Source organism: Ovis canadensis, chromosome 4 (genome assembly GCF_042477335.2).
Source record: "Ovis canadensis isolate MfBH-ARS-UI-01 breed Bighorn chromosome 4, ARS-UI_OviCan_v2, whole genome shotgun sequence".
Taxonomy (NCBI): Eukaryota; Metazoa; Chordata; class Mammalia; order Artiodactyla; family Bovidae; genus Ovis; species Ovis canadensis.
This window is the reverse complement of record NC_091248.1, coordinates 112,175,713-112,202,288: the sequence shown is the minus strand read 5'-3', so window position 1 is coordinate 112,202,288 and position 26,576 is coordinate 112,175,713. Positions and strand designations below refer to the sequence as shown.

The window sequence follows — 26,576 nt, the reverse complement described above, 5'->3', positions numbered from 1 at the left end:
AAAATGAACACAGACAAATCACAGAACTACAAGTCTGTTTATTAAGACCCCCCACTGGAGAAGGCAGTGGCAGCCCACCTCAGTACTCTTGCCTGGAAAATCCCACGGACGGAAGAGCCTGGAAGGCTGCAATCTATGGGGTTGCTGAGGGTCGGACAGGACTGAGCAACTTCACTTTCACTTTCCACTTTCATGCATTGGAGAAGGAAATGGCAACCCACTCCAATGTTCTTGCCTGGAGAATCCCAGGGACGGGGGAGCCTGGTGGGGTGCCGTCTATGGGGTCGCACAGAGTCGGACATGACTGAAGCAACTTAGCAGCAGGGTTTCTCAAATAAGTAAGCTTGAACCTACATATCAGGTTGAGGACAGAGGTCTCCTCCTTCATCATGTATTTTCTAAGTGCCTAATTCAAGTCAAGCACTGTCCCAGGCCGTGGAACACACTACCTATGCTTGCATTCTGAGGGAAGTGCAGAAAATTAACAAGTTAACCACTGACTGACCAGAGGAGTATTAATACATCTTTTGTTACCCAAATATTATTGACCGGAGTGTTTCAAAATTCACACATAACAAATCGCCGACCATAGGCATTAGTAGCTTCTGCAAAAAATCACCAGTCAATAATGTGTTAAGGAGATGTATATATTTTTTTAATGTATCATGAGGAACATAAAAAACCTGCTGAGATTAAGAATGATAGGATGCAAGAAGGGGAGACAGGATGCTGGAAGAGATCGGGAAACAATAATGAGATTTGGGCAGGAGACCCAGAGTTGGAAGTCAGCTGTACTGAGGCCGCAGGCAAAGTTTGGTTTTGGCTGAGCTCATCTGGGGAAAGGCCACACAGGGAGCACAGGAGAGATTCCAGGACCAGACGGTGAGACACTCCACGGAGCCCTTGAGAAGGCTCAGAAAGAACACGAGAAAGAGAAACGGAAAGCAGCTGCTGAGAGAGACAGTGAGAGGAGCGCAGAAAAGCAAACACAAAATTTGCCAAGATGGAGGTCGTTGGTGACCTTGAGGAGAGCCAACCCAGAGAAACAACGGGAGGGGAGGGGAGGGGAGGAGAAAATGAGGGATAGAGGTAGGGGGGCAGCTCCCTTCCGTCTGCAACAATCAATTGTTTTAAACTCCATTTTAATTTCAATCAATTATAGCTATTCTAATTTTTCCAGAGTTTTATTATCTAATTTACCAGTCACAATATCCCCCTAAAAGAGTCAGAAATGATAACAGCTCTATTTTTCAAATGAGAGGATGGAGGCACAGGGACTGATTAACCAAAGAGCTTATTTTGGTCATGGGCTGCAGTGAGTATTTTGACTTTTTTTTTTTTTTAATCCTCATGAGATAATGTGTTCATTAGCTATCTTATTCTCCTGAAGAATCACGCACTAAACCTGAGATGCTATATTCAAGCTACACATTCATTAAAATGAGTATCTTTCTAAGCTGCCACATGGCTGCCTAAGCCGAACAATGAACCAGCGAAGAGGCTCAGAACAACAGGACGTCTGTGATTAACGGAGACACATACATAAGTTTGATTTCCACCTGTTACCCTGCACACTTGGAAATCGCACCCCCACCTCCTCAGCCCAATTGCCAACAGCAGACTATATAATGAACCATCTGTACCCTGGCAGTTAGAGCCAACTGAGATGGGTTGATGGTACCAGAGAAATCTCATTTTTTTATTCTTTTCTTCCCCTTGCGGGTTGTTAGGTTGGGTAACATTTGTAATTGCATGATGAATTGGAAGTGTTGGCAGGAACTGAACTTTTTGTCAGATTTGAGTTTTTTAATGTTACTTTGATGGTCTGTCTTCTACCATGCTCCTACAACAAAAGGAAGAGCTGACCTCATGAACCAAACCACTGCAGCTACGTGGTGTTAAGAGAAGGGACGAAAATCTGCCAGTCTCTCATGATGTGACTGAACTACTCAGCTACACCTTTTCAGGATAAGCTGAAATGCGGATCTCACTGTGGTCCTTGGACCAGTCAGATTAACAGAATAACTGAGAAAGAATGACTGTTTTTAATGGAAAATAGGTATGACCCCCTCCAACCTTTTTTCCCTGCAATATTAAAAGCACTCTTTCAGAGAAACTCTGGCTGCTAAATGAAACACTATCAAACTTGTACAGTAATTGGTCATGTGATAGAGTCTCTCACCAAGCATGTGATGTATCAGTTCAGTTCAATTATTTTTTAATGACTATTGTGAACATGGTCTGTTTGCTAGCTACTCTCTACCTATAACCAGAGATAAATGCTATTTTGCTCAATACAGGTTAAGTACAATATACTGTTGCTTGAAAGTTCCATATTTCAATTAACTTTTTGAAAGAGGGGAAGTTCCTAGTCAAGATTATGATGATTCTTCAATTAGCCATCCTCACAGAATAGAAGTCCTCTATAATTTAACTGGATTTTAGTGTTTTTCAATTATACACGGCAATGCTGTCATAGGCCAGACAGCTCAAGGGCAATATTTGTACTTAATAAAGCCATGTATAACTGCAAAGAACAAAAATGTATCTACGTATAGGCTCAACTTCAGCCTAAACTTAAAAGCTAATGGAAACCTGGGAAGCTGATAATGGCTGTCAGTGGTCCCGTCTCCTTTGGGGCCCCTAAATTCTCAGTGGTAAGCTGTCCATCCTACTTTAGACCTCTGCCATCCATATTCCTCCTGTCAGTGAGTAAGTCAGTCTTTATCGAACATTTACTATACCAGGCACTGTGCAAAGCACAGGAAATAAAGAAGCATTTCCTTCTGAGAGCTTACACTTCAGTGGCAGACACAAACAGTGAGCATTAATCCACACTACAGTGCAGAAAGTCATCAGAAAGGGAACCCTAAATATGTGAGCACACAGCAGGGGGAATGAGCTCAGAGAGAGGTAGAAAGATGAGTGTGTGTGTGGTTTTTTGGGTGGTGGGCAGGAGGTAAGTTCGGGAGAGGAGGGACCAGCAGGGTAAATGACAAAGTTAAGTAGGAAAGGTGAGTAGTGTTTAGCCCAATGAGGAGACAAACAGAATGTATATGAAAACTCTACAGGGACACAACTAGTAATAACAACATTTGAGGAGGAAGGCATTAGAGTTACTGTATGCCAGGCACTTTTCTTAACGCTGTTCACAGCTTAACTCACCTAACTTTCATAACAACCTTATGGGGTAGGCACTGTTATTTTTATCCCCATCTAGAGATAAGCAGAGGCATAGAGCTTCTGAAGCTGGGAAATCAGGAGCTAGGCTTGAAATGTAGGCAATATGGGCCCAGAATCCTCTACTCTTCATTGATTGGCTATTACTGTCTCTCAAGAGATCATGAACCACGAATGGGGAGGAGGGCAGAGAAAATCCTTCCACATGGCTAGAGCAGACTGCTTACTCACTGAGCTTACTATCTACCCCAAAAGAAGCATCTAGTGCCTACTTATGTGTACTCAGTCATGTCTGACTCTGCAACCTCAAGCACTGTGGCCCACCAGGCTCCTCTATCCATGGGATGTTCCAGGCAAGAATACCAAAGCGGGCTGCCGTTCTCTTCTCCAGATCTTCCCAACCCAGAGGTCATATACTAGAAGCCAGGTGGAAAGGAATTATATGGGCGAATTTAAACTATTCCTTAGGCCAACTCCGAATTCACAAGTGAACTCTGTGATGAAAAAGTGGAGATATGGAAGATCTCTCTAAACCTAGATGGTTCGCTACACCCCCTACCTGGCAGTTCAGCTACAATCAGTCCTACAATAATGTGTGTTCCAGAACTACCATTGCCTTCCAAGCTCTGCGGTCCATCCTACATTGCTAGGAGGTCACTGCCTGCAGAGGTCTGGATCGCCGCCTCCTTCACTCCTTGTCCGACCACACAGTGGGTCACTCCTTCACTTACTCCAAATCTAACTGCTCTCCATACTCCTCCACGTCAAGACTCCAAAACATACACTTCATGTTTTCTAGAACATATAGCAATACTTTAGTACTAAATACGACGCTGGTAAGCTAATGTCCTTTTCCTTATATCCTGAAACATAGTTCTAGGTTTTTAATTCTAGAAATTAAATCTAGAAAAATCATTCCCTTCCCTCAACAAACTTAGCAATTTATGCCTAACATCTGCTTAGCTGTTAACCACTGACTGTTTGATATTGCTTGGTTTCTGGAGGGGTTTCTTTCTCTGTTTGTTGTTGGCGCACCATGGGGCATCTTAACTCCCCAACTAGGGATCGAACCTGCATCTCCTGCATTGCAAGGCAGATTCCCTGATATTAATATTCCTCCCTTACTTTCACAACTGGATCTTCAGGCTCTTATCTTTTATTTGTACCAGACAACTTCCATCCCTTTCAGAGCTTGCATGTGCTGCATTTAGCAGACCTCACGAACCTTTCTTGACTGATCACATTTCCCATGAGTAGCATTCTTTTGATCATAGGGGAAAAAATGTCATTGGCGTGATTTTTATTTTATTTAATTAAATTTACTTATTTATTTTCTTAAGTATTTTCTCCTTCAGATTTCAACTATTTGGTAACCACACCTAAGTATCAAATATCCTGTGTATCAAAGCTATGTTCATCAGCACACACTATTTAAAGGCATCCTTTTTCCCTTTTCCAAATCCCAAGCTTTCCTGTGATACTTCAGAAAGTATTGAAAACAATAATTAAAATAACCATGGCAGCCACAGAAGATGGGCATTCCTCTACACGGTGACTGGAATCATGTCCGTCATCTTTAAGCAAAAGGAAACTGCCCTCCTTTTCTTTTCACTTTGAGTTCCCACCTGAATGGTGGCAGGTCTATAAATCCTGCAGCCATAGTAACAGTTTTAGCTGCTTGGCGGCAGATGCTGGGAAATGATAGAAGAAACAGACTACCAAGTCTTTAAATCTTTGCTATTGTGAAAGAATCCTATGAATGCAGACCTCAAATTCACATGCTATAAACACTTCAGATCGTCCTCCAGAGAACGACTTTTTCCAGGGAGGGTCAGGTACCCACCTTGAAGCTCTCCACTCCGACTGTACAGCTCCCTTCTCTGTTCTCGCAAGTAGGCACTCATGCTGATGGCGTGGGAGGAGGATTCGAACCTGCAATGAAACGCAGCAAAAAACACACAGTGAGGGCGTAACCAAATAGGTGGTGTCCAGCTACGTATATCCCCAAAGTATCCTACCCCATCCATGGGATGCCCACTAGTGGTCCAAGACCAACACATCCTGATCCAGGGCAGGCTACCATGGATCGTGATTTGTGAATGGTATTCCTGGCGAAATGCTCTTCCGTGACAGTATTTGGATCTTCTGCTCATTCTTGATTTCAACTGATACAGCTTGATCTCTTGCAACTTTCTTTTGTCTTCAGATCCCTCGCCAGGATGCCTATACGCAATCCACAAGAGCATCTCATAAAGTCACTCTGACTTTCCTCCTATACCATGCAAAAGCCTTCAGTGGCTTCCAGCTGTCACCACAGAAATATTGGCTCCCTGGAGCTGAACTCTTCCCTTTCCAACTAGTGAGAGGATGAGCACAGTGGGATGTTTGAAATGATGTTAAATAGCTACACCAGAGAAACAAGACATCTGCAATCTCTCCATAACAGTCCTCAAAAACCATACACCTTCTAAACAGTTGTCAGAATTCTTACCTGCCATCTGCCATATAAAATACTTTTAAAAATACCAAGCTACACAATGTCTGGTCACATCTCCCCAGAAATGATTTCAGAGGCTAGAAACATGGTGGATAGGTTTGTGATCTAGAACATGTCTTTAAAAGCAAAATGACCAAAAAAAGTGAATAGAAACAGAAGCAAATCATACTCCTGAAAGTAACTTACAGTAGGACTTCCCTGGTGGTCCAGTGGCTAAGACTCTGGGCTCCCAATGCAGGAGGTCTGGACTCGATCCCTGGTCAGGGAACTAAGATCCCGAATGCCAAAGGACACAGACAACAATAAATAAATTAAAAGGCATCAAATTCTTTAATTAAAAAGAAAATGTAAAGGCATTGTCCGTTCACTCATTCTTTAAAAAAAAAAAAAAAAGTAACTTGCAGATATGGAACAACAAACAGGAAAAATTATGATTGTATCAAACAGTATATCCTTCAACGTGCTAAGAAATCCCATTTCAAACCTGAGGCTTTCAAAGCCAGGAAAACAGGCTGAGAGGAGAAATCCTTCGAAGAATTATAGCCACTCAGGGGTAAACACAATGAAAGAGCATCCGTGATGATGGGACAGGTTTCCGGTCACAACAAAGGAGCCCCAGTATTTTCTTAATTCTGCCTTTTTTATCCATTCTTTGACAAGGAAGATGAATATCAAGATGAATGTCACTGGGAGGGAAACACTTGAGTCACTTGATCCTTTCTCTGCCCCCTGCCAAGAACTGAGAGGGCACGAATAGCCAGAGGGAAGACCAAGTGCGTGGTACTTCAAAAGTGCCACATGCCAGTCAAGAGCTGACAAGAAACCACTGACCTCCAAAAACCACACTGACAGCTACTGATGAGAAACGGCAAACGGGGGGGGGGGGAAAAAAACCTCGAGCAAAGACTAGAAAGGCACACGGAATACCATAAGAGAAGACTTAAATACACCCAATTAACCTTGGCTAGGGGCAATTAAAGACAGCAATAAAGTTCTTCATGGATGTGATAGGACAGAGGACTTGCCAGAATCTGAATCCTTTATGACCTGATGTATTTTTACTACTTGGGAATCCTTTTTGTGTTTGCAACAAGCCACAGGTTCATACAATTTTACAGTAAAAGTGGCAAGAAGGATTAGCCAAGTCTCACGATCATTTTATAGCCAAAGGTATTAAAGGCCACTGAGACAGGAAAACAGCCCTGACTCACATGACTCATTAATGGTGGAACCAAAACAAGAAAAAGGCAGATCCGTAAGAATGGCCTAATTCTGTGTGAGTGATGAGTTTTCAGTTCAGTCACTCAGTCATGTCCGAATCTTTGTGACCCCATGAATTGCAGCACGCCAGGCCTCCCTGTCAATCACCAACTCCCGGAGTTCATCCAAACTCATGTCCATCAAGTCGGTGATGCCATCCAGCCATCTCATCCTCTGTCGTCCCCTTCTCCTCCTGCCCCCAATCCCTCCCAGCATCAGAGTCTTTTCCAATGAGTCAACTCTTCACATGAGGTGGCCAAAGTACTGGAGCTTCAGCTTTGCATTAGTCCTTCTAGATTACCCAGGACTGATCTCCTTTAGAGTGGACTGATTGGATCTCCTTGCAGTCCAAGGGACTCTCAAGAGTCTTCTCCAACACCACAGTTCAAAAGCATCAATTCTTCGGTGATCAGCTTTCTTCACAGCCCAACTCTCACATCCATACATGACCACTGGGAAAACCACAGCCTTGACTAGATGGACCTTTGTTGGCAAAGTAATGCCTCTGCTTTTGAATATGCTATCTAGGCTGGTCATAACTTTCCTTCCAAGGAGTAAGCATCTTTTAATTTCACCATCTGCAGTGATTTTGGAGCCCAAAAAAATAAAGTCTGACACTGTTTCACTGGTTCCCCATCTATTTCCCATGAAGTGATGGGACAAGATGCCATCTTCGTTTTCTGAATGTTGAGCTTTAAGCCAACTTTTTCAGTCTCCTCCTTCACTTTCATCAAGAGGCTTTTTAGTTTCTCTTCTGCCATAAGGATGGTGTCATCTGCATATCTGAGGTTAGTGACATTTCTCCTGGCAATCTTGATTTCAGCTTGTGCTTCCTCCAGTCCAGCGTTTCTCATGATGTACTCTGAATATACATTAAATAAGCAGGGTGACAATACAGCCTTGACGTACTACTTTTCCTATTTGGAACCAGTCTGTTGTTCCGTGTCCAGTTCTAACTGTTGCTTCCTGACCTGCATACAGGTTTCTCAAGAGGCAGGTCAGGTGGTCTGGTATGCCCATCTCTTTCAGAATTTTCCACAGTTTATTGTGATCCACACAGTCAAAGGCTTTGGCATAGTCAAGAAAGCAGAAATAGATGTTTTTCTGGAACTCTCTTGCTTTTTCCATGATCCAGAAGATGTTAGCAATTTGATCTCTGGTTCCTCTGCCTTTTCTAAAACCAGCTTGAACATCTGGAAGTTCACAGTTCACATATTGCTGAAGTCTGGCTTGAAGAACGTTGAGCATTACTTTACTAGTGTGTGAGATGAGTGCAATTGTGTGGTAGTTTGAGCATTCTTTTGCATTGCCTTTCTTTGGAATTGGAATGAAAACTGACCTTTTCCAGTCCTGTGGCCATTGGTAAGTTTTCCAAATTTGTTGGCATATTGAGTGCAGCACTTTCACAGCATCATCTTTCAGGATTTGAAATAGCTCACCTGGAATTCCATCACCTTCACTAGCTTTGTTCACAGTGATGCTATCTAAGGCCCAATTGACTTCACATTTCAGGATGTCTGACTCTAGGTGAGTGATCACACCATCATGATTATCTGGGTCGTGAAGATTTTTTTCATCCAGGTCTTCTGTGTTTTCTTCCCACCTCTTAATATCTTTTGCTTCTGTTAGGTCCATACCATTCTTGTCCTTTATCGAGTCCATCTTTGCATGAAACGTTTCCTTGGTATCTTTAATTTTCTTGAAGAGATCTCTAGTCTTTCCCATTCTGTTGTTTTCCTCTATTTCTTTGCACTGATCCCTGAGGAAGGCTTTCTTATCTCTCCTTGTTATTCTTTGGAACTCTGCATTCAGATGCTTGTATCTTCCCTTCTCTCTGTTTTTCGCTTCTCTTCTTTTCACAGCTATTTGTAAGGCCTTCCCAGACAGCCATTTTGATTTTTTGCATTTCTTTTCCATGGGGATGGTCTTGAAGCATGTCTCCTGTACAATGTCATGAACTTCCGTCCATAGTTCATCAGGCACTCTATAAGATCTAGTCCCTTAAATCTATTTCTCACTTCCGCTGTATAATCATTAGGGATTTGATTTAGGTCAACCTAAATGGTCTAGTGGTTTGCCCTACTTTCTTCAATTTAAGTCTGAATTTGGCAATAAGGAGTTCATGATCTGAGCCACAGTCAGCTCCTGGTCTTGTTTTTGCTGACTGTATAGATCTTCTCCATCTTTGGCTGCAAAGAATATAATCAATCTGATTTCAGAGATGCCCATCGGGTGTTGTCCATGTGTAGAGTCTTCTCTTGTGTTGTTGGAAGAGGGTGTTTGCTATGTCCAGAGTGTTCTGTTGGCAAAACTCTATCAGCCTTTGCCCTGCTTCATTCCGTATTCCAAGGCCAAATTTGCCTGTTACCCCAGGTGTTTCTTGACTTCCTACTTTTGCATTCCAGTCTCCTATAATGAAAAGGACATCTTTTTTGGGTGTTAGTTCTAAAAGATTTTTTAGGTATTCATAGAATGGTTCAACTTTAGCTTCTTCAGCGTTACTGGTTGGGGCATAGATTTGGATTACTGTGATACTGAATGGTTTGCCTTGGAAACGAACAGAGATCATTCTGTCATTTTTGAGATTGCATCCAAGTACTGCATTTCGGACTCTTGTTGACCATGATGGCTACTCCATTTTTCTAAGGGATTCCTGCCCACAGTGGTAGATATCATGGTCATCTGAGTTAAATTCACCCATTCCAGTCCATTTTAGTTCACTGATTCCTAGAATGTCGACATTCACTCTTACCATCTCCTGTTTGACCACTTCCAATTTGCCTTGATTCAGGGACCTAACATTCCAGGTTCCTATGCAATATTGCTCTTTACAGCACCGGACCTTGTTTCTATCACCAGTCACATCTACAGCTGGGTATTGTTTTTGCTTTAGGCTCCATTCCTTCATTCTATTACTATGCAATAATAATAATACATGTGTTCAGTTCAGTTCAGTTGCTCAGCCATGTCCAACTCTTTGCAACCCCATGAATTGCAGCACGCCAGACTTCCCTGTCCATCACCAACTCCCGGAGTTCACTCAAACTCACATCCATCAAGTTGGTGATGCCATCCGGCCATCTCATCCTCTGTCGTCCCCTTCTCCTCCTGCCCCTAAACCCTCTCAGCATCACAGTCTTTTCCAATGAGTCAACTCTTGGCATGAGGTGGCCAAAGTACTGGAGTTTCAGCTTTAGCCATCAGTCCTTCCAAAGAACACCCAGGGCTTATCTCCTTTAGAATGGACTGGTTGGATCTCCTTGCAGTCCAAGGGACTCTCAAGAGTCTTCTCCAACACCACAGTTCAAAAGCATCAATTCTTCGGCGCTCAGCTTTCTTCACAGTCCAACTCTCACATCCATACATGACCACTGGAAAAACCATAGCCTTGACTAGATGGACCTTTGTTGGCAAAGTCATGTCTCTGCTTTTGAATATGCTATCTAGGTTGGTCATAGTTTTCCTTCCAAGAAGTAAGCGTCTTTTAATTTCATTGCTGCAGTAATGATTTCTTAAGTTCACTTACTCACTTTCAATAACTTATGTTTTCAAAAACCACAATTTCAAGATTGGTTAAGTATCTAAAAATGCTTATGTGGTCTGACGTTCACAGTCAGGGGTGAAGGGTGACAGCATCAAATCTAAACACCCTGAAACTTGCTTCTGGCAATATGCGCAGAGTGAAAATGGTCAGTTGAGCTTGAGGAGGGAAGAGGAGGATGAGCAGGAGTGGAAGAAGGAAGGCAAGGGAGGGAGGAAAGAAAAGGCCTAACAATAGGCCTTAGGCAGTACCTGAGGCAGTCTTAGCTGCCTCCATCAACCACCTTTCTCCCACTATATCTTGCTTGCTGGCACAGCCTCGAGTCTATCTGGGCATCTGTGTTCTCCATCCCTCCTCACTCAGCAGGAAGCTCAGCGGAAGGGGGCCCCTGTCTAGCTAGAGACCTATTACCAAAGATGAACTCTGACTGGTTTAAAGACAGTCACCATGGTCTCCCTTCCCCTTGCCAGTGAATGGTTCAGGAACGGGCTTGCAGAGGGGCTTTGCCACTGGCAGAAAAGATAACAAATGGATGACTAACCACTACTCATGAATTAAAAAGGATTTGAAATGTTAAAGTCACTTTGGAAGGCAGCTGCATGGCGTCTTACAAAGTTACAACATAGTCATACCATGTGATCCTGCAATCACGCTCCGAGGCATTTACCCAGATGAGCCAAACACTGACACCGACACTAAAGCCTGCACAGGAATGCTTATCACCACTTCGTCCGTAACTGCCAGAAGCTGGAAGCAACCAAGACGTCTCTCTATAACTGAAAGGGGAAACTGGTACAGTCACAAAACCAGCATTATTTAGCAACACAGAAGTTGCCACAAAAGACATGGATGAACGTTAAATGTGAAAGAAGCCACACTGAAAAGACTGGGTATTGTCTTTAAGGCATTCTAGAAAGAGCAAACTACAGAGATAGTTTAAAAACAAAAAAAGATCGGTCATTTCTAGGGGTTCAGGAGTAAGGAGGAAAGGAGGAATGAGTAAGTGAAAAACAGGATATTTAGGGCAGTGAAATTACTCTGTTAGATACTATAATGGTAGACACATGATGTCACGTATTTCTCCAAACCAGTGGAACTATATAACACAGAGAGTGAATGCTAATATAAACAAAGGACTTTAATAATGATGTATCAGTGTTGGTTCCTCAACTGTAACGAACGTGCCACACCTAAGCAAGATGTTAATCAGAGGAGAAACTATGGAGCAGAGGAACATAAGGGAAATCTCTGTACATAAGGGAAATCAATTTTTCTGCAATCTAAAATGGCTATAAAAAATTAAGCATATTAATTTAAAAAGAAAAAGATTTGTGGGATGAGTCACACACTTTCCTTGACACCACCATTTTTACTGGAGTGGGACTGAATGCGAAGAGAAAAGGAAAGGACCAAGTCCTTGTTGATACTGTCTTGGTGAATTGAGGAATCCTCTACAGTCACTCCTATGTGTGAGGTAATAACCTTCTTACAAGTTAACCTGTTCACTTGGGGTCCTATGTTACTTGCAGTCTAAAGCATTTTAACTCATACTACAAACAACCTATGAATAAAACTTTTTGTTGTTGTTGTTTTTTAAAGAACAAATTCAATAAACAGAATGGATTTTACTACAGTGTGGGCACAGGAAATCTCCTCTCCTCAAGACTGCAAGATAAATGAACTGCTGAAAACTTCCTTAATGATTAAGAACTCTATGAATACCTGTTGAAAACAAATCTCAAAAGTGAATCAACAGAGGATACTGGACTTCCAAATATTTAAAAAGAAGGAATCCACAACACTGGGATGTATTTCTGTACTCACTTTACATGCTCAGATATGATTTTTTAAATATCTATTAATCCTCCCAAGAACATAGGTTAGCCAAGATTTAAATCCTGTTTCTACCACTTGCTAGTTATGTTAACTTCTGTAAGTTCCTTAACCTCTAGTGTGTCAAGTTTTAAATTTTTTTAAAAAAAACTGAATTTTGGAATCAAGTTTATAGAAAAGATACAGAACAGTACAGAGTTTCTGTATACCTTTCACCCCAAACCCTCCCTAATGCTAATGTCTTACGTAATTGCAGTACATTTTGTTGCATCTAATAAATTAACATGGGTATGATATTGAACTACAGACTTCATTTGACTCTCACAAAAATTTTCCACTAATAATCTTTTCCTGTTCCAGGATATCACACTGCATTTAGATCATGTGTAATTTTGATAAATAGACTTTGGTTTCCAATGGGCTTTTCTTTACCATGTATGCTGTTCAATAACCCCCTCTGACTAGGGCTGAGCAGAGAAAGGCATTGACCCTGAGAATGAACCACACCATGCCAGTAATGCCTGGTAGGCTTTGTTTCCCAAAGCTCTGTTAATTCAGGGGAAGGACTGGCTTTGCTCCCAGGAAGGTGTTAGTAGTCTCCTGAGAAGCTTAAGAGCTGATTTTGATTGGGAGTCCCTTCATGGCCTCCACCAATACCATGCACTCATGGTAAATCACCAAGTATTCACTTGTCTGTCTTCTCTACTAAACTGTATGTGTCTAAGCCATGAAATTAAAGATGCTTACTCCCTGGAAGGAAAGTTATGACCAATCTAGGTAGCATATTCAAAAGCAGGGACATTACTTTGCCAACAAAGGTCCCTCTAGTCAGGGCTATGGTTTTCCCAGTGGTCATGTACGGATGTGAGAGTTGGACAATAGAGAAAGCTGAGTGCCGAAAAATTGATGCTTTTGAACTGTGGTGTTGGAGAAGACTCTTGAGAGTCCCTTGGACTGTGAGGAGATCCAACCAGTCCATTCTAAAGGAGATCAGTCCTGGGTGTTCTTTGGAAGGACTGATGCTGAAGCTGAAACTCCAATACTTTGGCCACTCATGTGAAGAGTTGACTCATTGGAAAAGACCCTGATGCTGGGTGGAATTGGGGGCAGGAGGAGAAGGGGATGACAGAGGATGAGATGGCTGGATGGCATCACCGACTTGATGGACATGAGTTTGGGTGGACTCCGGGAGTTGGTGATGGACAGGGAGGCCTGGCGTGCTGCGATTCATGAGGTCGCAAAGAGTCGGACACAACTGAGCGACTGAACTGAACTGAAGGAGTCAGTGCCTCAATTTTTTTTCATGTGTAAAAGAGGATGAAAAATAGTACCCACACCCATAAGATTTTTATAATGAATGAGTAAATGAGATAATCCAAGAAAATGGCTTTATGCCTTGGCTAGCACTTAGTAAGGACTCAGAAGCATTAACCACTACTCTTGATGCCCAAATTTGATATAATCTGAATTATGATTAATTGAGACTCTCCTGAGAAACCCATTTATCACAGTGCCTGGTACATAGTAAGCACTTGAACAATGGTAGCTGTTACTGTTATTACTATTAATGTTAATAATAATATTAACTGTAAGCTGTTACCAAGTGACACTAACTTATGACCAGCTGAGGAGAGTAGTTGGTCATAATAAGGAAAAAAGAATGTCCACATTATTCTCTTATTAATTCAAATAAAACCCAATACTACTTAGCTAGCTTTATGACTTTATTAACAATGGTTGTTTCTTGGCACTTGGGGCCTTTGCAAAAGCTAAAATATTTCATTTCCTTTCATTCCATATAAAATTCCCCAGAAACAAGAGGGGAATTTCTCTTCATTTTATATAAAAATACCCAGAAATGAATTCCAGAAATTTTTATTAAAAGTTTTAGATAGTCCAGCAACCATAGTCCAAAATAGCCACTTCTCTTACAGAAGACAAAAGTACACAAAATTGAATATATGTATTTAGTATATGAGAGGACTATATATTGCTACCATAATTCTTTCAAATCAACTTTAACTGGGTGAAATAATGACTGTTAATAAAGTAGAAAACCATTAAACTTGGATCTAACACATCTCAACATCTATCTTACCAGCAGTGAGATACTTACTTGAAAAGAGAATTTTTTGGCCTTTGAGGTTTCTTCTTGGCAAAAAAGGCTGCACAGTCACGTCCACTGCTGGCATAACTGAGCTGAGCTGATGGTTCAGAGGCTGTACGTGTATTTTTCATATCCAAGTACTCAGTCAACAGCATCTGTACAAGCAGATAAACAGCTTAAAATTAACATGCACCTTTACGATATGCAATTTTAAAACCATGAAGACCTCATTCTAAAACCACCTTGACTAAGAAGGATATTAACCTAGCTATTCATTATTTCTAGTAGTAGACCTAAGGAAAGACTCATTATGGCCAGAAAGCCATCAATTTGCTAAAGTGAGTTAAAGTTAAAGTGAAATCACTCAGTTGTGTCCAACTCTTTGAAACCCCATGGACTGTAGTCTACCAGGCTCGTCTGTCTATGGGATTTTCCAGGCAATAGTACTAGAGTGGACTGCCATTTCCTTCTCCAGGGGATCTTCCGAAACCAGGGATTGAACCCAGGTCTCCCGCAATGTAGACAGACACTTTACCATCTGAGCCACCAGGGAAGTCCCCACCGATTTGCTACCCATGCCTAAAACTGAGAACAGGGTATAGTGGGCATTTGCACATGGGGGTAAATGGGAAGTTTTTATTGAGGGTCTACTATGTGTCAGGCATGAAGTTGGGTGAGTCAAGCAATATACTCCTGCAGTCATAATTTAATCCTCATTATTCCAAATTATAGCAGCATCAGCAATAATGCCATGTTTACTGAGGGCTTACTACGTTGCAGGCGAGGCGCTAATCCACTTAGATGTGTTACTTCATTTAAAGAACAAAACCTTATCAGGGAGGTCAGTTCTCAGAACACAGACAAGGAAACGGACCAGCAATCTAAAACACCTGCCAACCAGGCCAGCGCAGGCCACAGCGGACTAGATGGTCTTGACCTGCAAATAACTTTGAGGCCAATACTCATCTGCAGAGGGTCAAAGCAACAGGTTTGTTGTTGTTTTTAAATCACTACTGCCAGCAGGTCCTGCTTGTAAAAATCAATCCACTTCAGAGCCTCAAGGGTTCAGGGGCCTGAGCTAGAATCAGTTGTACTATCTCTAAGACAAGTATAGTAAAAAGTCCCCACTATTCGTAAAGAAAACAGCAGATCTGGAATAGAAATCATCACGGTTCCTAAGAATAGTCCCAGTTCCTAACCTGCGACTAAAGTCTATCAACTCACTTGTATAATAACTCGACACATTTACAATGTCCCGATAACCAAGTGGTATAACAGTACATGTAGGCAAACAATTCTATCCATGATGGAAGTGAAAGCTTTTCAGACTCAGGGTCCCATATCACTAGTATCCCTGCACATAGGGATGTGTGTGTGTGTGTGTGTATTCATTCATTCAAAGTGTGAGAACCATATTAAGCACTATCATCAGAAAACATTTATGAAGCACCTGTGACTATACTGCTCCAAGTAAGTTTTAAAGCCAATTATGTCTCTATTATGATTACTGAGTACTTATCACATATCAGGCATTTTAAAAACATGATCTTACTCAATCCTCAAATCTATGACGTGTTACTAATTGTAATTTAGAGATGATTAAACTGAGAATTAGTGGTGTTAAAAAAACTAGCCCATATGGGTGTGGGGGAGCAGGAGTTAACAAGAAATTTCTGTACGCTCTGGCTTCCGATAGCTCAGTTGGTAAAGAATCCGCCTGCAATGCAGGAGACCCCGGTTCGATTCTTGGGTTGGGAAGATTCCTGAAGAAGGGATAGGCTACCCATTCCAGTATTCTTGGGCTTCCCTTGTGGCTCAGCTGGTAAAGAATCTGCCCGCAATGCAGGAGACCTGGGTTTGATCCCTGGGTTGGGAAGATCCCCTGCAGAGGGGAAAGGCTACCCTCTCCAGTATTCTGGCCTGGAGAATTCCATGGACTGTATTGCCCATGAGGTTGCAAAGAGTCGGACATGATTGAGCGACTTTCTCTTTCACTTTCTGTACGTTTCCCATCAATTTACTGTGAGCTTTAAAATGCTCTTTAAAAAGCTCAAAAGAAAAAGAGAGGGAAGAAAGGAGGGAAGTAGAAACTAGGCTAAGGTCTTATATTTACAGTGTAACAGGTCAGGATTTCAACTCAGGTTTAGTTCCCACCAGTCTATTTTCTTCCCCATGACAGTCCACTCTAACTGCATAGAAACTATCAATGAGACCGATACAGCTGCCAGTGAATGGATTTTTGTTGTTGCTGTTTAGTCACTAAGTTGTGTCTGGCATTTTTGAGACCCCCATGGACCATAGCCCACCAGGCTCATGGGATCTCCCAGCAAGAATACTGAAGTGGGTTGCCATTTCCTTCTCCAGGGGATCTTCCCAACACAGGGATCAAACCTGCATCTCCTACACTGGCAGGCAGATTCTTTACTGTTGAAGCTGTCAGGGAAGCCCCTGTGGGCTTCTTTTATTTCATCCTCCGCACAATTAATGTACTTCATTTGATTTTCTGTACAATAAAGAGTTCACTGGGAAAGAAGAAAACATGTTAAGAGATTGGTCAATGTTTTGTTTTTTTTCTTTATGAGGTCCCTGGAGTATTACTCAGTATGCTGAGGAAGTAATATAATGACAAGTACTATCTCTGTTAATATATCACCCAAATTGCACAACAGTCAGAGAGAGAATTGAATTGGGTCTCTAGTAACAATTCCAGTGAGGGACTCAATTATTTTGCAGATTTAGCGCTGATGTTAATAAAGTTTGCAGGAATCTGTTATCAAAAGAAGTTCAGTAAATCAGAAAGGAATTTCAACTTGTTGACATCTTTCGCATTTTAACACAGAATGATGTCTACAAATACCCTGGTTTCACTTAAATGTTGGTTATTACACCAGTATGACAGAATTATGTTTCTACAAAGCCACACTACACCAAAGTAATTCTTCTGAAGTAATTATTGTCCTAGAAATCAATGGCTGTCCTTTTATAATAAAATATTGACTGACCAGGACATAACTAAGCAGCATCCTTAAAATCCAGGTATTTTATGATCATGTTCTTTTTCTCCACATCCCCTTAATTATTAGAGCTCAGGATTCTTAGTCTTTCTATTCATCAACTTCTCCCTTTCTATCTATACAAATGTACTATTTCTAATACATTTTTCTGTTGACAAATATCTTCCTTTGGTTCTCACAATCTATTACCTTGTTTCCTTTCTGTCTTTTGGTTCTAAACTTTAAAAAGCAGTCTCCACATATATTATGTCCCCTACCATAATGTGGTCTTTATCTTCATTTCTCTCCCAAGCTTCAATCCTACATCTGTGACTTCATGCCTGACCTATTCATTTATTTCACATAAAATCAATCCTAAATTCTGAAACCTAAATCATCTTCCCATAAAAATTAGTAATTCCTTCTTTCAACTTTCTGTTTAGTATTTTCTTACTGTCACTGATCTCCAGGTTTAAAACTTCAGAACAATCTTTAATACATTCCCTTATCCTTTGTATTCACAAAGGAATCTGTGCCCAAATTCATTCATCTCTCTTTCTCAACTCAATGAGTTTGCCCTTCTGGTCCATTCTGACAGTCACCACCAGTGAGTTTTCCTCACTGAGTTTTCTGTCTCCCATCTCTTATTCTTCCAATCCTCCTACACCCTCAATAGTGTTCTTCCTTAAAAAAACGTTGCTCCAAAAAAGTGTAAAAGTGACTTTATCTACAAAACAGAAATAGAGTTACAGATGTGGAAAACAATCATGAACATTTACAGGGGGGCAAAGGGCAATTAGGATTGACATATACACACTGAAAAAGAGAAAAAAGTGAAAGTGTTAGTCGCTCAGTGGTGTCTGACTCTTTGCGACCCTGGGACTGCACCCCACCAGGCTCTTCTGTCCATGGGATTCGCCAGGCAAGAATATTGGAGTGGGTTGCCATTCCTTTTTCTGGGGGATGGTCCTGACCCAGGGATCGAACCGGGGTCTCCTGCATTGCAGGCGGATTCTTTTACCATCTGAGACATCAGAGGAGCCCACGTAAAACAGGTAACTGAGAAGAGCCCACCGTATAGCACAGGAACTCTGCTCAGGGCTCTGTAATGGCCTACTTGGGAAAAGAATCTAAAAGAGAGTTGATGTATATATGTACAACTGATTCACTTTGCTGTATACCTGAAACTTACACAGTATCAACTCAACTCCAATAAAAATTATAAAGAAAAAAAATAAAAAACAAACACAGTTGCTGCTACCATCACAAGGCTCCCCATCTCATCATTTACAACAATCTGACCTCAATATTCCAATCATATCTTATTCTCAAGATGAAGCCAGCACTCCAATCAAGATCACAGACTTAACTTTCCCCTGTATACACCTAGGCCCTCTCATTTCTGGAATGTCTATCCTAGACTACCCTCTCTCCTAACAGACCCTTCCAAAAACCAGTTCCAATATTTTCACTTCAACAACTCCTTTCCCAGGCCATTGGAAATGAGCTGTTTCCTTTTCTGAGCTCCTCAAGTACCCACTTTACATATCAGTAAATAAGTATTCATCCAAAACTGCTCGATACTATTAGCTATTATCTAAGGAAAAGATGCCTCACCATTAATAAATAGGAGGAACTTTATGTTCCTTAAAGCATTGTATTTCTTTACTTCCATCACAGAGCCATTCAACATACCAGTCAATCAGAAAATATAGGGAACCAATGAATTTTTTAAAAAGCAAGTGATGAGAAGCCTTGATGAATGTATGTTGTTAGATGCAAATTAGCGATAGTCTCCAAAGCAGAAAGAGCCCTATGAATGACTCCAGGGTACAAAAACCTACACTGTGAATAAAGTAACAAAGAGAGAGGTGCAATTTTAACCACAGGCTTTGTGATGTCTGCTTCCTTCCTTGTGTTTCCTTCTTTTTCCTAATAACATTCACCACCAGCTGAAAAATACTGCTTTAAAACAGGTAAAAGTTTTATGTTGACACTCAAATTGGCAAAGGTGTAATTTTTTCTAATATCTCAAAGAACAAATAGCCCCTACTTTAAGATGCCTGAAATGTGTCTGAATTAGGTTAAATCTTCTACTACAGAGTCTTGACACAAACACCAGATGCTTGGTATTAACATATAACCATATCATTTTTTGGTGATTCTACATCATTGTGGATAACATACTGCATCTTCGAAATTGTACATAAATTTCCTAAGCGCTCACGGATGAATTCAAATTTCCATTTTTATGAAAAGAAATAAGCTATACAGCTTGTCTTTTGCCTGGGGAAAATCACCCAAGATTGGAATTCCAGGGTCAAAGGGCATTCATATAGTATCAGATACATTCTGCCCACAGAAAATCTGCAGAAGATAATAATTCTTGGTTTTACATTCCTTCTTATCTCAGACATGCATCTCTTTTCTCTTTGTAAGTACCAGGAAGTACTATTTCTTGTTGATCAAGAGTTCAAAAAATTAAAAGGCATAGTTAATATCTGTGCTTTAAGTTTAACTTAAAAGGTGTTCATTTGTATTGGGTTGGCCAAAATGTTTGTTTGGGGTTTTCCTATATGGTATTATGGAAAAACCCCACCTTTCTGTTTAACTTAATAAAACTAAGGACAAGAAATATGAAAGTATAATTGAAAAGCACCTGAAAAATCTATATATACCAGTGATATAATGATTCAAATGTATTTACTGAGTATCTGGTATGTTAGACAGTTCTGTGGTAGAAGCAAAGAAATATAATGCTTTAGCAGAGCACACTAACTGGGATGGTCAGGCATCTCTTCTGCTAGAATACTGATTAGCAGTTGGTAAGATGCTAGTCAGAAATTCCATGATATATAAAGCAAGGCCAAGATGCTGAGATTTATAACATGCTCTAACATTGATAACATCATTCTGAATGAATCCCTCATTTACCATATAGTCCTCTTTATTTAACATATGGCTGCTTGTGGTTATCCATGAAGAATTTTGTTTTTAAATAAATGAGAGATTTACAGACTTAGAATTAACACATCTCCTATTATCAGCTTCTCCATTTATCCAACTAGCTACTTTCTGAAACATCGAGATCCTTCTAGATACTTAATAGGGTAGATCCTTTTAGTGTCTTTCAGCTTACTAAATGCTCGCCTCACATAAGGACTGTTTCCCAACCATTAATGGATTTGGGAGGAGCCAGGCCTGTACCCTGGGATCTCTCTAGGTCAGAGCCTACTTTGCCAAGGAAACAGCCAACCCTCAATCAGCTAGTCAGATTTCTCTCTCCTAGGAATGTGTTAGTGGGATACAGTCTGTGCTGGTGAATGTAAGTGAGGAGATGTAAATACCCTGGGGCAATCATCTTTTACCATGTGGATGAAAAATCACAGAAAGCCAATTTGCACAGAGAGAATAAAGAATGAACCAGAGGACCAGAGAGAAATAAGAAGACTCACAGGAGAGAGATTCACAGTTTGCAAACTAAGTTTTCCACAGTGCAAAGGTCTCAAACTGATCTGATAAGGTCTTAGACTTTCTACCCTTGGGTCCCGCAATATATCCTTACAGTCTTCAGTATGTTTTCCTTATTTTTTCCTTATGATAATCTGAATGAGTCTTTGTTTCTTCACTAAGCTATCTCTGGATAAATGAATATATACTAATATGCATCTATGTATATATCCTATATATACAGAATATATTATATGTATACAGAATATATTATATGTATATATTCTATGTATAAATAAATATATACTAATAATATACTAATATGCATCTAAACAGGAGTAGTGGTTTGCACAGATTTCAACCTTTGCGACTAGGAGAGCGATTCTCCAGGCTACAACCTTCATATGTTCAATGATTTATATCAAAGCCATACTGTATTTGTGTCCCTCTACCAGCCCCCTCCCTACCATGAATCTGAGAATTAGATTACTACATGGCGGTAGCAGTACTAAGGTGAAAAAAAAAAAAAATCACCTTGAGCTCCCACTATGAACTAAGGCTCAACTTCCTTATGTGGTACCTTGTATATGCCTATAATAAATACTGCAGTTTTTAATAATTTGCTCTTTTAAAATACAGATGCCCAGGAGTTTCTGTTCTAAGACCAGCAAAGTGGCTTTCAATGGATTAACCCTCATACTGATAATAATTATAAAAGCTGAAAAAAAAACAACAACACAGAAGTTGAAGACCTTATAGAGGAACTAAATTAGGCAGTAACTTTGGTTATGACCCCTGGAAGAAAGGAAGCACATGAGGTGAGCTCCCTTGGCCTTTCCCCGGAGCACCCCTTCCAGGGACCACGCAGTAAGAGCAGAAACCAAGCAGAAACTCCAGGCTGTCTGGATGGCGGACACAAGGCCTAGGTAAAGGGAAACCAGGATGTCCGGAATTTGAGAAGAGAAATTGGGAGGACGAGGAGGAGCAAAATCAGAGTAGTCCACCCCGCAGACTATCACCTTGAATCCAGACAGGCTAAATAGTAAGACTGAAACAATGCAATGCTATTTTTAAAAATGAGGACCACTATTTACAATTACTAAAAACTATCAGATTTCCCCCATAAGGTTGCTAATGAGTGAAATATTTGTAACAAAGAAAAACAGAAAAAGTTATCTTTTGAAAATGGCAGTCTTATTTCCCTATTATATAAAGACTAAAATATTCTGCCATAAGCAAACCAGTCATTCTGCAAATAAAAGGCTGCCTGCTTAACTATGCTCATTATCAGTGGCAATTGTATCATTAAGACTACTATGTATATGGTCTTGTGAACAGTTCCTTAGTGTTCAAAGTAAAAGAAACCAAAAAAATTCCAAGAGTTACACAAGTATTTTCTGGTCCTCTGTCAAATTCCTGATAAGTCTCAAAGAGACATTTAGCTCCCCTCAGTCCCCTCAAAAGAAGAGTTTTTAGCAAAGAAATCCCAATTTTAAAAGAAAGTTTTCATTTACTTTAAATTATTTACTTAATATGTAAAATGTGCAAAGTATTATCCTGGATATGAAAACAAGACTAAAAAAAAAATCCTAATATCAAAACAAGTGAATTTTACTACATATAAATTAAAATTTTAAGGGAATTAAAAGTCAAATCAAGCCAAATCAAGCCAAATCAATCAAACCTTCCCTCAATGTGCTTATCTAGTCATACAGACACAAGAATGACTATAACACAAGAGAGAAAGTAGAAAGCATTGGGTCAAAGAAATTGTTGTGAGCATTCCCAGGAGGAGGGCAAGACATCCCACTCCAGCATTCTTGCCTGGAAGAATCCCATGGACAAGCGGAGCCTGGTGGGCCACAGCCTATAGGGCTGCAAAGAGTCGGACATGACTGAAGTGACTGAGCATGCATAGGACAATAAAGAGTTTCAAGATCACGGCACAATAGGACAAAAATATAATCTTATAATGTATAAAAAGCAAAAAAAAAAAAGCAGAAAGGACAGAAAAAACAAAGAAACAGTGTTGGGAAAATTTCAGGTGCCTTCTTAAGTTAACTACAAAATAGTTCAGGTAACATAAAAATGAAGCCTGAGAGATAAGCCTGGAAAAGTGGTAAATTCACAAACTTCTCAGGGTCTGTAACCCTAGTACTGAAGTCAAGTACAGAATGAGGAGGCAGGAAAAAGCTTTCAATAGGTAAATAAAATGTGGATGGATATACTCTAAGTAAATTAATCTGCTGGTATATAATAATAGAAGGCAATGGGATTTGCAAGGGAAAAATGAATGGTTAAGGAAATAAGATAAAGGGAGGGGACAAGGGAAAAAAACCTACCAAGATGAATTTTTAAACATAAAAAGGATTTTAAGCTAAAGTAGTGGCAATGAGATTTTACAATTAGGCATACATTTCTGAGTTGATGTCTAGAAGAAAAATGAAAAAAACTTAACCAGCTACTCTAGAAGGAAAGAAAACAAGTTTTAAAATGGCAAAAAAGACTGCACATTCAAGGGACTAAAAAAATATGGTTCCATGAACAATGATCAGGAATGCAGTAAAAATGAGTTTGATAGGAACAGTAAATTTCATTTGGAATATAATCCCTTGTCAAGCATATGAATATTCATATACACCCTCAAACACATAATTGTGAGAGGGGAAATAATGCTGATGAGATTTCCTTGATTTATACACTAATTAACTTCCATTAGGACTGTTAAGTGTTTGTCTAGGAGTTCTCTGAAGGATACTGTGAAGGACATATATTTTTGAATATTTGTAATCTGATTTTATCCTTTATTTTTAGAACAGCATTGTTGGGGCACAATTTACACACCATAATCGTCATGTATAGTTCAACAGTTTTTAAGTAAATGTATAGGTTGTGCAACCATCACCACAATCATTTTAAAATACTTCTAACATTCCAAAAATTTCCCTTATTATGTTACAGGTTTTTACAGAGCCTTTTATTAGACTGAGAAAGTTCCTTTCTAGTACTAGCTTGCTGAAAGCTTTTGCTTTTGTCTTTTCAGTCGTCAGTGGGTATCAGGTGTTTCCCAGTGTCTACTGAGATAACTGCGTGGGTTTTCCCATTATTCTATGAATATGGCATATTACAATCAGTGATTCTTTTTCTGATAAATCCCAGTTAACTGTGGTACATAACACAGTTTATATGTTAAAGGACCCAATTTGTTAGTACTTCATTTGAGGTTGTTGCATCTATGTTCACGAAGGATATTGATCTATAGCCTCCTCTGCTATCTCAAATTTTTATCAAGGTTATAATGGACTCACAAGGGTATGCTGAAAAATGTTTCTTCATCTCTGTTTTCCAAAACAGAAATTGGTATTATTTCTTCTTCAAATGCTTGATAAAATACTTGTATACTTATGTATGTGCAGGATTTTTTTAAATTATTTAATTTATAGACATAACTTGAAGATACTGTGGGTTCGGTTCCAGACCATTCCAATATAGTGAATACAGAAATAAAGCAAGTCACATGATTTTGTTTCAAAGAGCATATAAAATGTATGTTAACACTATACATGTCCAAGAGCATTATGTCTGAAAAAATGTACATACTGTAATTTTAAAATAATGTTATTGAATGTATAGCACCAACAGAATTCCTCAACATAGGATTGCCACAAACCTCCAATTTTTTAAAAATGCAATGTCTGTAAAGCTCAATTAAACAAACTGCTATAAAATGAGGAATGCCTATATTTACTATAGGACAATTTAGATTTTCTATTTCTTCTTGAACTAGTTCCAGTATTTTGTTACTTTCTAGGAATTTGTCCACCTCGTCTAAGTTGTCTAACTGGGGTTATTCATCACAATCTTTTTAACTTTTATATGGCATACAGTGATGCCTTCTCTGTCACTCCTAATTTCATCATTTTTTGAGAATTCTCCCTTTTTTAATTTATCAGTCTAAAGATTTAGTAGTTTTTGATCTTCTCAAAGAACCAATTTTAACATCATTACTTTTTTAAAATTTTCTGCTGACTTTTCACTCTAATCTTTATCATTTTTGTCCTTCTGCTTGCTTTGGGTTTCATTTTTCCCCCTCCTTTTTCAAGACCTTAGCGTACAAACTTTGATTGTTGATCTTACGTCTTTCTTTTTACACCCACGGTGTATTTAGAACTTTGTTGTTTTACTTAAAAATATTTTGAGACGTGCCAAAATTTCTTCCTGTTGTTTATTTAATTCTGTTCTGGATGGAGAACATACTTTTTGTGATTTCAATCCTTTTAAATGTACTGAGACATGAACTTCATAGTCGATGATCTCCCATGATAGTCAATGTTCATGAAAGAATCTGTATTCTGATGGTGGTAGGCAGGGGTACCAGAGGTCATGGTAAGTCATGGCACTTGATAGTACAGTTCAAGTTTTATAGGTTTTCTGTCCCGTTGATCCACTAATTATTTTAAAAGAGTATTGAAATCTTCAACTTTACAATTGTTGAGTTTTTCACTGACTTCAATTCTGCCAGTTTTTCCTCTATGCATTTTAGATCCTATAGCATTTTTATGATTTTTTTATTTATTGCTTACCCATTTAAAAAAAAAAAAAAACAGAAGGCAATGAGGCTATGATGGGGAAAACACAGATGTGGTCTCAGTGCCCAAAGGCATACTGCTAACTACAGCTTCATAATAGTCTCTGCCCATTTCACTAAAACATATTTTAAGGGTCATTCTATATATTTGTATCACTTTCTCGACTTTTCTCATCAAAGTCGACACAAGCTCCCTGATTTTCTTACCCCATTACAAAATGTTAGCTACTGATGATAACAGTCTTACTTTGCAGTAACACTTAACATGTTTCATCATGATATATTAATAATTCCTTTTACCATTACACAGTCTTCCTCAGTCTCCTTAATTTCAATGACCTCTATGTATTACTCTTTGACATTCTTTCTTCTTTGGAAATACTCCAACATCTCCAATTCTGAATTCTCAATTCTGACCACAATGTTTTATCTCCTCCCTCAAAATACATACACCTCTTCCTTCTCAGTTTAAGGTAAAATTCTATTAAAAGAAAGACTGATCTATACATCGGAATCACTTGAATTATTTTAAAGATTCACGTGCCCCACCTTAGAACTATAAATTGAGAGGGCAATTCAGAAATACAAAAAGTGTGTGCTTAAAACCAAATCTACCACTTAACCAACTATGTGACCCTGGCAAGTTACTTAACCTTGCTAAACTGTATTTCACTCAACTGTGAAATAAGTATAACAGTACAATCTGCTTCACAGAATTAAAATAAATACATAAAAATGCCTGGCATACTCCTTTCCCAATTTGGAAGCAGTCTGTTGTTCAATGTCCAGTTCTAACTGTTGCTTCTTAACCTGCATACATATTTCTCAGGAGACAGGTAAGGTGGTCTGGTATTCCCATCTCTTTAAGAATTTTCCACAGTTTCTGGCGAGTTCCAAATCAGGAAAGGAGTATGTCAAGGCTGTATACTGTCACCCTGCTTATTTAACTTACATGCAGAGTACATTATGAGAAATGCCGGGCTGGATGAAGCACAAGCTAGAGTCAAGATTGCCAGGAGAAATATTAAAAACCTCAAATATGCAGATGACACCACCCTTATGGCAGAGAGTGAAGAAGAACTAAAGAGCCTCTTGATGAAAGTGAAAGAGGAGAGTGAAAAAGTTGG

General features: G+C 39.6%; 1 protein-coding gene across 2 annotated transcripts in view; it reads right to left on the bottom strand.

Moving 5' to 3' along the window:
• The window catches only part of EXOC4 (exocyst complex component 4), a 798,914-nt gene that overhangs the window by 572,695 nt on the left and 199,643 nt on the right, over positions 1-26,576 (bottom strand). For both annotated transcript variants that reach the window (XM_069588401.1, XM_069588402.1), the window contains exons 8-9: positions 14,428-14,573; positions 5,024-5,112 (exon numbers count right to left, since the gene is read on the bottom strand). In XM_069588401.1, the coding sequence (XP_069444502.1) occupies positions 5,024-5,112; positions 14,428-14,573 (235 nt within the window). The remainder of the gene's footprint in view (positions 1-5,023; positions 5,113-14,427; positions 14,574-26,576) is intronic.